The sequence below is a fragment of the Pyxicephalus adspersus genome, chromosome 2 (genome assembly GCF_032062135.1).
Source record: "Pyxicephalus adspersus chromosome 2, UCB_Pads_2.0, whole genome shotgun sequence".
NCBI classification, from domain to species: Eukaryota; Metazoa; Chordata; class Amphibia; order Anura; family Pyxicephalidae; genus Pyxicephalus; species Pyxicephalus adspersus.
This window is the reverse complement of record NC_092859.1, coordinates 38,932,871-38,949,355: the sequence shown is the minus strand read 5'-3', so window position 1 is coordinate 38,949,355 and position 16,485 is coordinate 38,932,871. Positions and strand designations below refer to the sequence as shown.

General features: G+C 38.9%; 1 protein-coding gene across 1 annotated transcript; it reads right to left on the bottom strand.

Annotated features, from left to right (window-relative positions):
- Positions 1 to 245: 245 nt before the first annotated feature.
- CNOT8 (CCR4-NOT transcription complex subunit 8) lies at positions 246 to 12,898 on the bottom strand. Its single transcript, XM_072400485.1, has 7 exons — positions 12,761 to 12,898; positions 11,348 to 11,543; positions 9,561 to 9,754; positions 6,427 to 6,588; positions 5,222 to 5,366; positions 2,970 to 3,080; positions 246 to 2,300 (listed from the first exon to the last, which is right to left on the bottom strand). The coding sequence occupies exons 2-7, from the start codon at positions 11,462 to 11,464 to the stop codon at positions 2,160 to 2,162; spliced, it is 870 nt and encodes a 289-aa protein (XP_072256586.1). The 5' UTR covers positions 11,465 to 11,543; positions 12,761 to 12,898; the 3' UTR covers positions 246 to 2,159.
- Between the last annotated feature and the right edge of the window lie 3,587 nt (positions 12,899 to 16,485).

The following is a 16,485-nucleotide window of genomic DNA, read 5'->3' as shown; positions in this document are numbered from 1 at the left end:
TATTTGCTATCATACAGAGTATGGTCTGGACACGCGGGGATTACTTTGTTCATTTCACAGTTGTCCAGTTTTAACATATACTGAAATATATGCGTAACAGGAAATTTATAAGGGTGTGTGGCAGTGTGCAGAGGGTAATTCAAAATGCTAAGAAAAACAGAGATATGAGATAGTAAAAGCTAGAAGACTTCTTAAAAGACAAAATTTAAAATTAAAGTGCAACATACTTATTTTCACTAAAAAAACAAAAATGAAACATTTATTTTATTTTACAAATTTAAAAACATAAATAATATTTACACGTGTTTAAACTCCAGCTTACAACAATGGATATGAGTTACAAAACTTTGGCTTGCTAAAACCACAACTGTATCATAACACAGTATCTTTCCAATGCTTTCGGCTTTTCATCATTTTTTTTTTATTATTAATAAACAATGATGTTTCGAGGAGTGTGGGCAGTGCTTGTTCTCATTTCTGTAGCTTTACAAGTTGATACACATATAAAAATATGACAATTTACAGTAAAAAAAAAAAAAAAAAAAAAAAAAAAAAAAAAAAAAAGGTCCAAGGCCATATTCCTGAGATTTAAAATGGCAAGAGACCTTCAGACAAACACCTTATCCATAAAATAAAAAAAGATAATTTCTGGAAGTTTTGCACATTGAATTTGATAGCCTACAATAAATACTATTTTGTTACATAGTAGGCAGATATTTTTTTTTCGATAAATTAAGAATTTGCCCAGTTGGGAAAGGCAGGTCTGGTAATGCAGGCACGGCAGATAAAATGCATAGAAAACTAAATTGTAAATCCACCTTGAATATTCTCAGTTGCAACTAGCGTGAAGTATAGTAATGTCTTACTGGATCTTTAATGCTACCAAGGCAATCTCATCATATTTCTGTTGGCTGTGGCAGAGAGCTAGGCTTCCAGACCAAGTAATCACTGTGACTCCATATGTTACTATGTATAAAGAAAAAAATTGGAGGGTACATGTACAGGCATATAAGTATTTTTGTATTCTTAGACTCCTAGTCCTATTTCCACAGTAATATGAAGTAACCAAGCCAAAATTAAAGCTTCTTCTCAGAAGTGGATGGAATAGTAAACATTTTCACTTTCTAGGAAAAAAAAATACCTGTATTTTTTGTTCGGTGTCACAGGTAACAGCACTGCTTCTATCCAACATTTCTTGGTGTACCAGATAGTTTCCTTCTGGCTACCATGGTTAATCTTACTGACTGGTACATCACTATAGGACACTATAGGAGCAGCATGCTCAGAAGCATTCTACCATGGACATGCCATCAGACACCAGAAGTGTGGGGATATCATCAGTTCAGCTAACTGCAAATATAAAAGATTGGACTCACCACCTCCTAGAAAGCCTTTTCCTATTATAAGATGTAGCTGCTTAAATTCTAGAATAGCAACAGGGCCCATAAAGCTTTCTTTACAGGATGATGGTCTTGTTTACAGTGTATTTACATATTGTACGAAAGACATGGAAATAGGAAAGGTACAAAATTACATCTCACTTACAGAACCAATCCAGAATCCAATTAACATTTGTTTTTAATTTCTAGCCGGTAATAAATTTTAACTTTTCACCGCCTATTTTCCTCCATTTTTTAAAATTAAATTTAGTATGCTCTGTATATGTTAAGTCAGCAGAATTACTATAGTCTCCTTAAACCTTCTTAAGCTTTTTTCTGCCAAGTCCAGTACAGGATTAGAGATACTAAAGGTGCTTGGTTTTGTTGTTACCTATGAGGACAAGCACTGCCCTAGTCCAGGAACATGAAGTCTACTTAAGGAACATGAACCATCTGAGCAGAAAACAATGGAAAAATATGCCGTTGGAGCCACTGCTAAGATGTCACTAGAACTAGGTTCCGCATGGTTCTTCAAGGGTTGAAGAGCAGGTGGGTGGTCTAGAAGAGAAGTTTTACTGTCTTTTTTTTCTTTCCATTAGATGTTGATATTTTTTCGTAAAAGTTTTAAAACAAAGAATAAGTGACATGTTGGGCAGAATGTTCATACAAGCAGTCACTTCTACTGATTTTTTTTTTTTTTTACTTTTCAGCTTGTTCCAAGGTGTGCGCAGCATACGGTGGAGAGGAGCAGATGTGAAGGTTGAAGACCAGATGACTCAATCATTGTTGTCCATTGTTGATAAGAGACATAATGTTTATTTTCTCATCGGCATCCTCACTGGATTTTGGAGCCACACCTGTTCCCAGCCCATAGAGGCGTCCACAGTATTTGGCATCGTCAATGTGGTCCTCAAAAAACAGCTGTTAGGGAAGAAAACAACAAAATTATTATTTATCAACTACAGCTCGGGGGGATGGAATTCTTTAGGAAAGGTGATTACATATCAATAAATAGAGTACCAATTGTGACCTAGACACTTCCTGCAGGCCTTTAGTTAAGCTCATATTTCACAATCCCCCTCAACCCAAAATGTGTATGTGTATAAAGAATTCTCCAATTTTGTACCAGAAACACATTTAAAGCAGACCTACCACAGAGAATATGTGGCTGCAAATGTTAAACTCGTACAAAAAGCTAACTGCCTGGATGAAAAGATGATCTCATAACTTTGCGACAGTTAACACACACATTCTAAAGCACAAAACTACTTCACCTCATTTGCAAGTGATCTATTCTGCCAAGACATTGTGCTATTTTCATCCAATATGACAAAAATAGTTGAAGTGGCACAAGACTGTAAATCTCTATGTGAAACAGCTAGGGCTACTGATACCAGACAAACTCATCATCCCCTAGTGAGATCCCCTAAAGAATTCCATCAGCTTTGCTAATGGCCAAGTTAAGCTTAGCTCTAAACATAGCCCCAATAGCGCATAAATAAATAAACACACTAATTCACCATGATAATTATTGGAACGAGTAACATTTTTAACTTTTACATTAACATTTACAAAATGTGAAAAGCTCACCTCTTTCATCCGGAAAAAAGCCATGCCAGTGAGCAGAGAATCAGAACCAGCCTGATGCTGCCTACCAATCCGCTGCAGGTCCAGCTGATCAGCCACCTCCTGCAGACCACCCTGTGTAAAAGAGAGAATTATATTATAGTCACAAAAGAATTACATTTAAACTCTTTCCTAGACAAAAAAAAAGTGCTTCATGTCCAAATGTGTATGCTCAAGTTTTGTTTTTTTTAGTTTTCTATTTTATCTAAAACCATAATGCTTTATTGATGGCATCTGGTGTCTATAGCAAACAAATTCTCCACCATCGGGTGCTCTCCTATGTCTGGTTGGGCTTGTTGGAGCGATTACCCCTCACTTCCTGTCCTGACGGCAATTGTTATGGGGTATCATCAGTACTGAAAGCAGATCTCAACATGGGGATAATAAAAACTGAGTTGCAGTTGGGCTTAACCCTCTATTTAATAATACTTAGGAGGTTTGCCAGGTTCTTGACATATTATCTTCCCTCTAAATATACCTATCCTTATTGACATTAAAGCTACAATTCAAAAATGTAGGGAAAAAGTAAGCACTTCAATAGCACATCAATTCTAAATCTATGGCATGTTCAGTCACTGTTGTTTTAGACTTGGTTTTGGACTGTTGTTTTGAAATTTGTTACATTATAAATTACTACCTCATTTTGTACTGCCAGCTTACAATTAAACAAAAAAAAAGGCCTGTATTGAGTTTGAGCACAAAAATATAAAAAATATAAGCTTAAATATAATAAAAATATAGCTTTGAAAAGTAGTTACACAAACCTAATATATTTGCAACTGGCCTATTTCTATTCTATATATCTTGTTTGCTGTATATAAACATGTTTGCTGTTTTCATTATTTTCACACTTAACCTCCTTGCAGTTAAGCCCGACCTTCGCTCGGGCAAAAAAAAATTGCAAGGATGGTTAAGCCCGAGATTTTTCACTTACCTGGTCCCCCTGTGCTCATCCAGCGTCGTCCTCCATCGGTCATCGTCCGCCGATCTCTCCAGCGTCGGGTGCCTTCGTCGGGTGCCAGCGGGACCGGTAAGAAGCCGGCCGGCTTCTTACCTGGTCCCGCTGATCGTCCGACGTCCTGCTCGTTCCAGCGCCGGATGATCTCTGCAGGGAGAAGCCGTCCGGCGGAGAAAAAAAAAACCGGACGGCTTCTCCCTGCGTGCGTGATGACGTCGGCGCGTGTGCGGGAAATTCAAACTGAATCTCATTCAAACATTTTGTATTGGATTCAATACAAACTCCTGTATCCAATCCAATACAAAATAATTCAAATAATTACAAAGTATATACCTGGTAAATTCAAACTGTCATTTTGTATTGGATTGGATACAAACTTGCGTATCCAATCCAATATAAAAAATAAAAAAAAAAAATAAAAGTAAATAACTTGGAAATTCAAATTTATATTTTGTATTTGATTGGATACAAACTTGCGTATCCAATCCAATACAAAATAATTCAAATAATTACAAAGTATATACCTGGTAAATTCAAACACTCATTTTGTATTGGATACAAACTCCAGCATCCAATCCAATACAAAAAAATAAAATAAAAGTAAATAACTTGGAAATTCAAATTCTTATTTTGTATTGGATTGGATACAAACTCCCGTATCCAATCAAATACAAAATAATTCAAAACAAACTCCAATAAATACACAATCAAAGTTTTAAAAATTGCCACACTAGGGAGGTGTTTTAGAATAATATAGTACTTTACAATATACAGAGTTATTGCTTTTTCAGTATTTATGATTTGTTTACATTGCTGATTTTTGTGTTTTTCCTTTAATTTTATTAAAAGTAATTTTTTTTTTTACATGATTGTGTGTTTCAAACATTTTTTATATTCATATTATCTACTAGACCCTTGTTCGGATATTTCTGTAAGTTACAGGTCTACAATTTAAAAAAAAATTTCATGAAAAACAGTGGATCACTTTTGGTACAGAAATCTAGACCTCAGTGTAACGCTTAGGTGGTTAAAAAACATGTTTATTTTAGAAAACAAAAAAGAAAACAGTGCATTTTACTACAACACTATCTTACTCTTTGCCCCCTCTACCCTTCAGAGCACTGATAAAGCCCTAATTTTAAAGGACATGGTTAAGCGTTCTGGCAGAAAAAGTATTCAAAGATAATAGTGAAAGTTATCCTTTATAAAGCACATTTTCCGAAGTAATTGGTCAATACAAGAACTACATTTTTTGTACCTTCAGATTTTTGCAGCTCTTCATCAAATATTTTACATCATAAATTGATGGAAAGAAAAGATTCAGGATATGAAAGAATTCATGTTCCTCCTCAGGGAGACGAGAATCTGTTAAAAGCTTCACCATATAGCCAAAATCATAACCACTGTAGGGGGGAAAAAAAAAACATTTTAAAACAGAATCAGACAAAGCTTAACCCTCTGTCTTGAACAGCTGTGCCTGCTTCTAAGATTCTTAAATTATATTTAACTTTTAAATTTTACTGCATGCTGTAAGCTTCTCACGGTGTACATGTGAAATATTAGAGCAGCGGTCGACAAACTTTTATGGCCACTGGGCCATTTCAGGGGTGGGTGGGAGCACACTAGGCCGGATCGAGACCCGCCCTAATGGCTCTGCCCATCACCAGGGAACGCCCCTGAAGTGAAGTCCTACTGCAATGCATACAGAGGAGAGGGATTTGCGATCAGGTAGCCTTCCCTATTTATCGCGGCGGCGTAAGTATCAATGCCGTCCGCAGTAAACAGGGGAGCAAACGCAAGGAGGCGGCACCAGAGCTCCAGCGGCTCTGGTAGTTCCCAACGCCCCCTGGCAGGTTCGACCGGCAACCCAGCATTACTGTCACTAGACCATCCTTTCATTCATTCATTGAATTTCAGGGCTTTCAATCACTGAGACTCAGTATCACATGTGCAGGTAAAAGTCTACCTACTGCTGACTGCTCCAGAAAAAAACCCATTAGAGCATTATGATATTTGCACATCTCCTCCTAAAAGCCAGCTCACTGCTTGTATCTGGGATGGGGAATTTTCAGAAGAGTACACAGGCATACTGTCAGCAGAGATGCACCAAGATCCAGTGGTGATGTTACCAGTTCAAAGAAACGCAAAATATAAGTGAATAAAACTTTCTCTTTAAATTAAAGGGTTTTGGATTGGAGCAGGAAAGTGCTAAAGCCTTGGGTTTCTGGCTGTGTCTATAATCAATTTTCTCCTGCTTACAATCTCACTAAGAGGGAAGCAAAGAAAACCAGACGAGTCCCCGAAGTTCCTCACTCTACTAGAAATGCTCATTCGTGCCCAGGACATTTCTTGCATTTTAAAACATGAAGGAAACCTACACAAAACGCTTTACATTTATGCTAGGAAAGATTAATAAAACTCTCCATGAGCAAGACAACTTTCTCAATAACATGCAGTGCTTACCTGTGGAACGAAAGCCACTTGACGTTATCACATAGAACCACCCCAGAAGTCATAAGCAGCTCAGCAAAGGTCAGGGTATCAATGCCCTCCTCCTCATGCTTTTGGAACTGAAGGCCAGAATTTGCCAACAGGTCAATTGAATCTTGAGAATACATATCTTCTCTGCAAGATGAAAGAAAAAAACAGAATAAAGCTTCAAAAGTTCAAAATACAGAAATCAAAACTGTAATGACTTCCAAACAAAGGTTGCCTTTATTTGAAAATCTTAATTGAATTGTAAAGTTTTCTGAAATAATTTAGCTTTTGTCAAGAGAATTCAACTTGGGAAGGCTGCATGCGCCAATGACTTCAACACCAAAAATATCATCAAAAAGCAAAGCAATGTACAACAATCAGTGCGTCAAAAATATTCTTGTACAATTACTCTTCACATTTGTGTTAACACTGGGTTACAACACCAACAAGTAAAATAGAATTTAAACAAAAAAAAAAAAAAAAAAAAAAAAAAAAAACAATTTTGTTTTCCTTTCAGAGCTAAAAAAGCGGGCAGATGAACCTTGCAGGTATGGAGGGCCTAAATTTTCCCTGCTAGATGCTGGTGGGCAAGCAGTAACAATGCAGGGCACAGCATAGCACTAACGGGGAGATACGTAAAGTGATATAGAGTATGTAACATATGGGAGTCGAACAATGTTTTCTTCATAGGTTCCTTTCTTTTTTGTTCAAGGCATCTTCAATTATTAGACCCATAGACCATTTAGGCAAAAACATTTCTGGCATCTTTCCAAAAACAGAAGTGTCCTTGTGTTTTTTTTTTAAATTAAAGTTAAAGCATAAAACATTTTTATCTTTCTTGCAAACAGGGCCACCATTTCTGAAATTTCAAAAGAAATTTCTGGGCCCCTTACTATGCAAGTTTTCTGGACCCCCAACCCCCCATATCTTAACTCTACTTCCATCATAGCAAAAGTCAAAGGGCCTGGGCAAACCAACAAAGGAGTCAGGTGCATTTGTTGAGATTGGAATAGAAAGGAAGCAAGGGAGTAAGGTGCAAGTGCAGGGCTTGGATTAGCCAGAAAGGGAGACCAGTGCAAATGGAAGGTCAGAGACTTCACTTGTACCCTGCTGACTAACCAGACCCTGCACTTGCACCCAGCTCTCATTCTGGCTTGACCAGACCCCTCACTTTCACCTAGCTCAGATTTAGCACTGATACACGACTCCCTCGCTTACTGGCCAGGTGCAAATGTAGGGTCTGAGCTAAACCAACAATGGAGACAGGTGCTGCATGTGTCAGGTTTGGGCTAAACAACAAAGAAGCCAGGAGCAAAGGTGGGCCAGGATAGCATGTCCTGTAAGTTCAGTGACCCATCACAACCAGTAAAAATTCATCTGGAGTCAGTCAGCCATAAATAGAGGATACATGCTATTACAGTATTAAGGAATAAACCTGTGTACTAAATGAGGCTGCATGTAGAGAGAGCCACTGGTCTATCAGATCTTGCCACCTCTAGTGCTAAAATCCCATAGTGCTGCCTAACTATGAACCCCAAACCATCCTTCTTGGTGGCTACCCTAAATTTAAAGCCCTCCTGCCCACTGCCTAACCTTACAGCTCTTGCTTAGAGCCTTACCTTACCTTAACCTTCCACACTTCTATCCTTCCAGGTAGTAAAATTTGTCAGGACACCATCAATACGAGGGGCAGAGAGGGCAGTGCTGTACCACACAGTAGGGGATCAGTGGGATCATGCATCTTTTTACTGCCATCTTTAACACCAACACAACAAACAGCCAGCCACCTCCATCCTGACTTCCTCCAGATGCTCAGATCAGAAGTTCCCCCGCAGGCCACTAGTTTAAACCTTTCCAACTACAGTGTTCGACCCAGAAATTTTTTTTTCAGATGAGTAGCTGTAGCTGGGTGGTCAAAAAGTAAAGAGGGAAACGCACAACAAATTTGCTCTTTATGTCATAGTTATTCACTATAATTGTGTAAGCTTTCTACTGCACCTCTATACTTGGTTTTAACTTTTGAATGCCAGAACATCTATTTTTCTATTATCTTTGTATTATGCCCTTTTTGTCCACTGCCCATGCATTGTGACCCCACTTCCTAGTGTCCCATGTTTTGTATAGTGTGATCTCTTCTGGGGGTATAATAGTGAAATTAATGTAGTGCAATAATTCAGACATAGATCACATTAGCCCTTATTGCAACCACTAGGCACCCAGGTATGATAACAAGTGGTAACTGGTAAGCTATTTCAGGCGTCTATAATTGGCTACAAAGGCCCAGTAAAGTTTTTTTTACTGAAACCGTTTAAAAAAAATGTGAATGCAAAAAAAAAAAAAACTATTTGTTGCAATGTTAAACATTGACTATGCTTATGCAGTGCAGTTACAGTCAGTGAAGCACAAGCAGCTCAATGGAGATGGGGGTGACTGAGTGGACCATCTGATGTTAAATCTGCAAATGCTGGTTATAAGAACCAGTCCAAATGCCAAGTGGCTGGCAAGATGCCAGCTGCTAGGTAATACTTAGGATCGCTTGCTCTTGTCATAGGTTATAACCTGCCCTTGTAAGGCAAATCTACAGCCTGGTACACCAGGGCTCTTCTGTAGGCGACAAGGAGTTAAATATGTGCCCTTTAGTGGCCCTGCAGTCTGTCAGTTCTGCTCAGAGATTCTGAAGGAGAATGATACAAAATGTACACATCTCAGCCAGGTTGCCAAGATTTACTGACAGAACTCTGCACAAAGCCTAGCTGCAGGGCCCCAGTTTTGACAGTATATCAGTCCCCCTTGCATCCCCTGATTGCAAGTAATCTTATATAAACTACTAATCCTACCCTCCCCATGTTTTGGAGTTGAGAAGAAAAGTTTGAAGACTTGAAAAAAGTAGTCTACAGTAGGTGACCTTTGACAGAAGGGTATTTTTTTGCATAATTACCAGATAAATTAAAGAAAGCTTGTCCAACACTACAAGTAACATCTGCAAATCAGAAACTTACAGCAAATACAGTTCAGTAATACGCAGCATGGGGCAGTGGGAGATCTCTGGTTGATAGACCTGTAAATGTCCACCAACAAGTCCAAAGTTATCCAAATGTTGAAAAGTTGGAGATACTTACGTGAGGTTAAACTTGAAATTAAACTGCCATGTGTTGATGCCAGGGGGGTACTCTCCTTTTTCATTCATAAAGGTGAGACCCAGCTGAATAATCTTCAGCAGATCCACATTGCAACGTAAAAGTTGGTACTGATAGTCTATCGTGCTTCGAAATTCCCCAATTGGTCTGACAACCACTCCAGGAAACTCGGTATCCTGCAGAAACAAAAGTCAGCAGAAATTGAAGCAAAATCTTCCTAGTAAAGCACTATGCAACTTTTCATGTATTTTAATACAGCACAAATGTGCCAGGAACAAACAAAAAAATAAGGCATCATAGACATGACAGACAAGAATAGCTCAGCACCAAACAAAGGCCTTTTACCTGCCAACATCCACTAACATACCCCAAGGTCCTGGAAAACTAGATATGGAAATTGCAAGAGATGTCAAGTGGGTAAAAATAAAATCCTGCTTCCTGTCTCACTGACCACTGTCTTTAGGATGTAAGTGGAAATTCTCCTTGAATAAATTCCAAGCCTCTGGCTTATGTTACTGCCAATGGTAGAACTGGCCATCATCCAATGTGAACATGAGGAAGGGACCAGCAGCAGGGGACAGAGCCAGCACAAGAAGAAGGTGTATACTGATTTTAGAGAAAGTAGACTTCCTATACTCCTCTCACCTCCAACGATACAAACTTTCTTTCTTGTAATTCCATATTCCTAGCCTTTTTCAGGGTATAAAGCCATTGACCTTGTTGACAGGTCGCCCCATAGCAAAACTGTCTTTCATTGGCATAAAAGGTTCAAAAAGTGATAGACTATAGCTGGGATTGGTTTGCCTTGTTTTGGGAACCCCTGCACTGGTAACAAGCAGACTTGCTTTGTCATGTGTCACTGTGATCCCAGCACTAGGGGAAACCAGTCCAAAAAAGCATGTTTTAATATTGTGAACTAATATGAGGATCCTTTATATGACCTTAAAGTGTACCTAAACTCACAATTTTCACTTTACATAAAAGGGTTGACAACCCTTTTATGTAAGGTAAAAATTCTGTTGTTTTTTTTTTTTTAAGTTCAACACCCCCCCAAAAAAAAAAAAAATAAAGGTGCAGCACCGCCCCCTAATCCAAAGACGGATGCTGGGACCAGATGGAAGAGACCTGAGGACTGACTGCTCTGTAGGATTGAAGTTAGTGTATTTTTTTGTTCTGGGTGGGTTTTGAGTTTACTTTCTCTTTAAACACTGGCAAAGATTGCATTGTCTGCTACCAGAGGCAGTGTGGATGTCTATAAAACAAACAAGATCTATTGTATTCAAATAGGCAGAACTTATCTGTAGACTTGTAGAGAGATCAACAGAAACTATTATTTAGCAGTTTAAATCAGGTATATATCAATTAGGGCTGTTCTCCTATATAAAAAAATGCACAAACACAAGGGTTTTAAAAATTTGTCACATATTAACCAGGTTATTTACCCAGGCTGGGCTCTTTCACCTAATCTTAAAAAAAATGCAAAAATACACAAACCAATTGTGTAGTGCAGTCTCTCATTGTTTTTTAATTTGGAGAAACCCTTGAAATGACTTTCAGATCTTCAGGAAACCCTTCTATAATTATTACATCCACAGCTCACAATACATTAGTGTAGTGGTCAGTGGTAAAAACACCTCTTACATTGCTGGCCAGTGGGAAGAATGTCAACCTTACAGATACCTTAGATCATTGTGGTCACTAACTGACCTGAGAGGCACAAACATCCCACTGATGAAGGAACCCGGGTATAGAGAAAGAAATGCACTCACCATTGCGATGTATCCATATGTGCGAACAAGCTCTCTGATCTTGCGCATCTCCTCTTCCAGGTTGACTGCCCATACCTCACATATTACCTGGCTGTTGTCCACCACAGCAGCTGGCATTGTTGGGGGCTGATGAACAAGTGGTACAAAGTGATTGGGTATATACAGAGGCGGGGCGTTCCTTGGGGGATACTCAAACCTAAATGGGAGAAGAATCCTTAAAGCTGTGCACAAAATGTAAGAGAAATAACAAAAAGAAAAATGACTGTAAAGAAACCTTTTTAACATGGGAGGGTCCCTTGAAACAACATTCAGGTCTTTGGGAACCCCGTCTATAATTATAGATTAAATAATTAAAATTAATTAAAAGTAATTACTATATCCACTGCTCACAGTACATTATAGTGGAATGTTTCTTACATTGCTGGCCAGCAGAAAAAATGTCATCCTTAGAGATAGAAAAGCTAAAGCGAATCGAGAGTAAAATTGCTTATTGCTCAAGGAACCCCTAGCAACCTGGGATAAGAAATATTGATCTAGTGTTCTAGCCTTCTCAAGATCTGCAAACTAAAGTAAATTAAGTAACACGTTTTCTGGCCATTTTCCCTCTTGGAGTCCCAACAATACCTCGCTTCCTGTCCTAGAGTGACCACACTCTAGGACTATAGAGAAACAGTGTTGTCACCCTATGGGGTGCTCTGAATTCACACTACATACACAGACTCCTCACAATTACATAGGCCACCCATGATCTGTAATATACAGACTAACATGGCAAGCTGATAATATTGTACAGGAATTATACGTCCTCCTCTATGGCCCTCACCATTGATCACAGTTTTTGTATTGGGGATACTTGGCTTTGTCTGATATTTCTTGGCTTCCTGTTCCTCTGAACAGATAAGAGGGCTATGCAGTATAAGAAGGGAGGGGGCTCTTCTAGCAATCTGACTTTTATAAGTTTTACTAAGTTTAAAGCACATTGCAAACAAATAGTTTGGAAAGTAAAATCAGTAAAAGCAGATTGTTCTGATATCTGGATTACTAGATGCTGATGGAAGGCTCTCTAAGGATTTTCTATGCAGATTTAAAGTTAAGGATTTCTTTGTATTTAATACAATCCAATGTGAATCTACAGGCCTTTCCCCAATCTTTACCCAGCCTCCCCTGAACTGTACAGATGAAGCCAATAACATGGATAGCTAAGCTTCCATATATAACTAACATGGTGACTGTTCAGCTCCAGTAAAGTTCCAGGACACCCCGGGGCCCGGGGCCCTGTAGCTGCTTTATACACGTACAGGTCAGGCACAGCTGCGGCGGAAGTACACATAGCAGGGTATCCTGGGACGTGCACTACCTTCACCTATCTCCCTCCCGGTAAACCTAAAAGCCTGATAATTGTCATTCCCTTACCTCCCGGGATCTTCTATCCCGAGCCGCCACAAATAAGCCTCTTCCTACAGATGTGTGTAGGATACGCAGCGAATACTCGATGGTACAGTCGCCCGACTCTATGGTGCGGGAGGACTGAATTGAAACAACCAATCGCATGCCGCGTCGTAATGAGCAAAAAAAAAAAAAAAAAACCTGCAAGACTGCGGAGTCAGGGCGCGCGTGTGCTGTGGTAGAGCTGCCATGTTTACTGCGCATGCGCTGTCTGCCCAGTGGCTGTGTGAATGTTATTTTATAACGAAGTGTGGAAGTTATTGCAAGGAATTCTAATACTTTCATACTCCGTGATTTTAAATGATTTTAAATATGTGAGTCTTACCTGAAGTCCAGGCAAGAAGTGAATACAAAGATACAACACATATATGGGAACCATTTTACCTGCTAACATTGCAATTTGGTCAGCCAGTCCAAACAAACTCCTACTGCTAGGCCGGACTTTGTTTACAAAACTCCATTTTTTTTTCTTTTGGTTATAGTAAGGAAGAGTTATCATTTCTGTATATATTTACCCTCTGTGTGACCCCATTGTATAAATTTCTTCTTGTCCTGCCTCTGTACCCTGGAAAGACAGAAATACCATCATTGCCTGGAGTTTCGGCCCTTCCTAATAAAGATGTGTTTTCCTGTTGGAAAGATTTCCCTTTACTTCCTGTCCAGACAGGAAGTGAGGTTAAGTCTCCACAATAGAGACCCAGAAGTATAAACCTGAGAGAAATGGGAACACTTCCTTGTTCTATCCAAAATTATTGTACATTCACCCGAAACACTCCTAGGTATTATTACTGGTCCCTTATACCTAGAATTAATCTAGGACATGATGGGCTCTATTTATAAAACAGGGAATCTGATGGGAATCAATTACTGCCATTGAAACACATAGACCTGGAAGATTCCCATCAGAGAATGTTTGAGGGAATGTCAGATTCCCTGTTTTATTATTAGAGCCCTATGAATTAAAAAAAAAGTTATACAGATTTCATTATTAATGTTTGGAGTTGCAATTCCTCTATACATGTAGTGCCAGCACCAGCCAATACACACCAAGCACTGCATGTCAAACACACAGCCAATCCAAAAATAATAAATATTGTTCCTAGCCAATGAAAATGCTTCGACAATCTATGCAGGATAACACACAGTCCCCAATATGTTCTACAGAGTCTACTGGTGTTTGTTTCTACAAAATTCACAACTTTTAATAAAAGGGAATCTGAAGTCACAGCTACATTAGCAATTAAAAACACCATCATATTTAAGTAATAACACAAAAATATATTTATTCTTTGAAAAGTGTTCTTATATGCAGCAAATCTGTGTAGAAGCTGTTGCTAGATAATAATATTTCTGGATGAACAGTAGGGGGTAGCAGAGGGACTGCAATGTTAGCTTCCTGTCTACAAGAAAACTACATGTCCCATGATTCCTTGCATTGTGGATCATTAATGGTATGGTTCACATTTGTAGGCTCTACAGCATAGTGATGAAGAAGGGGAAATGGGGCTATGCTAATTGTAGTCATTAAAATGGTTTTGAATTTAGTGGAACTTTAAGTTCAGCTTCCTATCTGTATCCGAATAAACAGTTGTGCAATTTAACTAACAATTTTGTAACTTCATTTTACCATTCTTTCCCCTTGTCAGCAGAATATATTCCAAATGACTACAAGTATATATTGCAAATCATATCCCAAATAACATACTGGTAGGTTACTTGACTTCCCTCAAACTGTAATTTGACTATTAGGTTGTCAACCTATTTGAGATATAGTAAAGCCTTAAACAGGCGCCAGATGATTGTCACGGGAAACAATCTTTCATAAATATTTCCATTGACAGGTGAACAAACAAGTGCTGTACACACAGCTCCATTCTGTTCTGTGGAGAGGGACAAGGAACCAACACCTTTATTAGGCCTTTATTGTTCTGTAATACAGAACTTTAAAATGAGCTAACATCGGAAGTGTTCACAGGACAGCTCTGAATTTATCAAACATAAATACCAAACTAAAGGAGAGAAGAATGTTCCCTATTTCATATTAATAATCGCTTATCAGACATAAATTATAATCATAGCTGAATGACGATGAGTTTGTTATCTTACAGTATAAATGATTTGATGGAACAGAGTGTGTTATCATTGGCAGATAGCTGATCCTGCAGAGAACACACTTTGTTATCTTTTATTGTACAGTGCATGTGAAATATTAGTCGACCTTGTTTCACAATGGTTTAGAAAAAAATTTCCATATATCCACACTGGACTTTTCTCAAGGACGCTGATCACTGTTCGCTCAAACCTCTGATCTCAGGCTAAGATACATTTCAGTTTTGAACTTTGAGTGTCTTTGGAAACATTGCAAAACATTGCAAAAGTTAAAGCAGCATTGCTGTATGTATTTGATGTATTTGCAGAAGTTGTAATATGCCTCTTCTGAAATGCAAATCCTATGATTTTCTGGCCTTAAAGTAGAACTATACTTTCAAAATAAAATTGCAATAGGCAGGTTGTTTATTGCTGAAGGGATGGGTCATGTCTATTCTGCAAAAGAAACAAACTTACTTGCTTGTTTGCAATGTTTACTGTAACATGCACACACAGTATTGTGTATGATCCTGGCTTCTAGGATCCCTGCATATCCAGCTTCCAGGATTTAATAAACTTATGTTCACATGCATCAGATTTATGTAATTCTGGCCTGGCCAGTCAAGATGGCTAAAGATCCTGAACCTGAAAGGAGAACTGGGTGAACATGCCAGCGCCCATGACAGAGCAAGGATAGGAGAACGTAGCTAAAAATTTCATACAGGCAGGTAAGTTTATCTTATTGCATAAGAGACATAGCCTGACTCTTCTGCAATAAACAACCTGCCTCCTTACAATATGCTGGTACTCCTAATGCAAGAACTAGGCAAATAGCCCTATTTCCTATGACATGAACAAGCTGAAAATCCAGCTCCTCCACCACCCCCATCACTCTCAACCCCACATTCCTCTAATCGTTATGTAAATGCCCATTTTACTAGCCCAAATCTATGTCCAGTCCTGAATCTTTTCACTTCTTTTGTTTACATGAAACAGGGCCTTTCTTCTGGCAACAACACCAGAAAAGGTTACCAATGGTGGCCAACTGGCACAGACACATCTGCAGCCCTGGATTACTCACCCCAGCACCTGAAAATGGTGCCAGTACCCAGACAGCAGACCTAAGTGAGTCAAGGGAAAAAATAAACAGCTGCTAAAAAGGTAAGATGAGGGAGGGGGGAGGTATAGATTTTGCCCAGAGATGGGCTTTAAAATGCATCTGAAAAAAAGGATTTGATATGTTCTTTGTGTGTGAAGATGCTCATGTGCTTACAACCTCATAGATATGAGCAGCTAAGTCTATGTAACCTTTTTCTTTTTTTGCCAGGTTGACTGTCATCATGCAGCAGCTCAGCCACTTCTTTTGATGGTGTTCTGTTAGATTTCCACAGTGACTCTCTCCTCTATTTGAGGCCATATACAGTACCCAGGTGTATCCCTAAATGCTCTAACCAGTAGCAACTAATGCTAGGCCTCTATTCATGACTGACTCCAGATTATTTTGTTGGTTGCAACGGGTCATAGCACTTACAGGACCACTACTTACAGGACCTACTAGCCTGACCCGTCTTTGCACCCGGCTTTTTTGCTGTTTAGCCTAAACC

Bases quoted from the DNA above. Each gene is read 5' to 3' on its own strand.
- CNOT8 (XM_072400485.1), bottom strand. From the start codon at position 11,464: ATGCCAGCTGCTGTGGTGGACAACAGCCAGGTAATATGTGAGGTATGG. The intron at 3,081-5,221 runs GTACAAAAAATG...TCTTTTACACAG, and splicing joins AGAGCTGCAAAAATCTGAAG to GGTGGTCTGCAGGAGGTGGC. The intron at 2,301-2,969 runs GTGAGCTTTTCA...CTTCCCTAACAG, and splicing joins CTTTTTTCCGGATGAAAGAG to CTGTTTTTTGAGGACCACAT.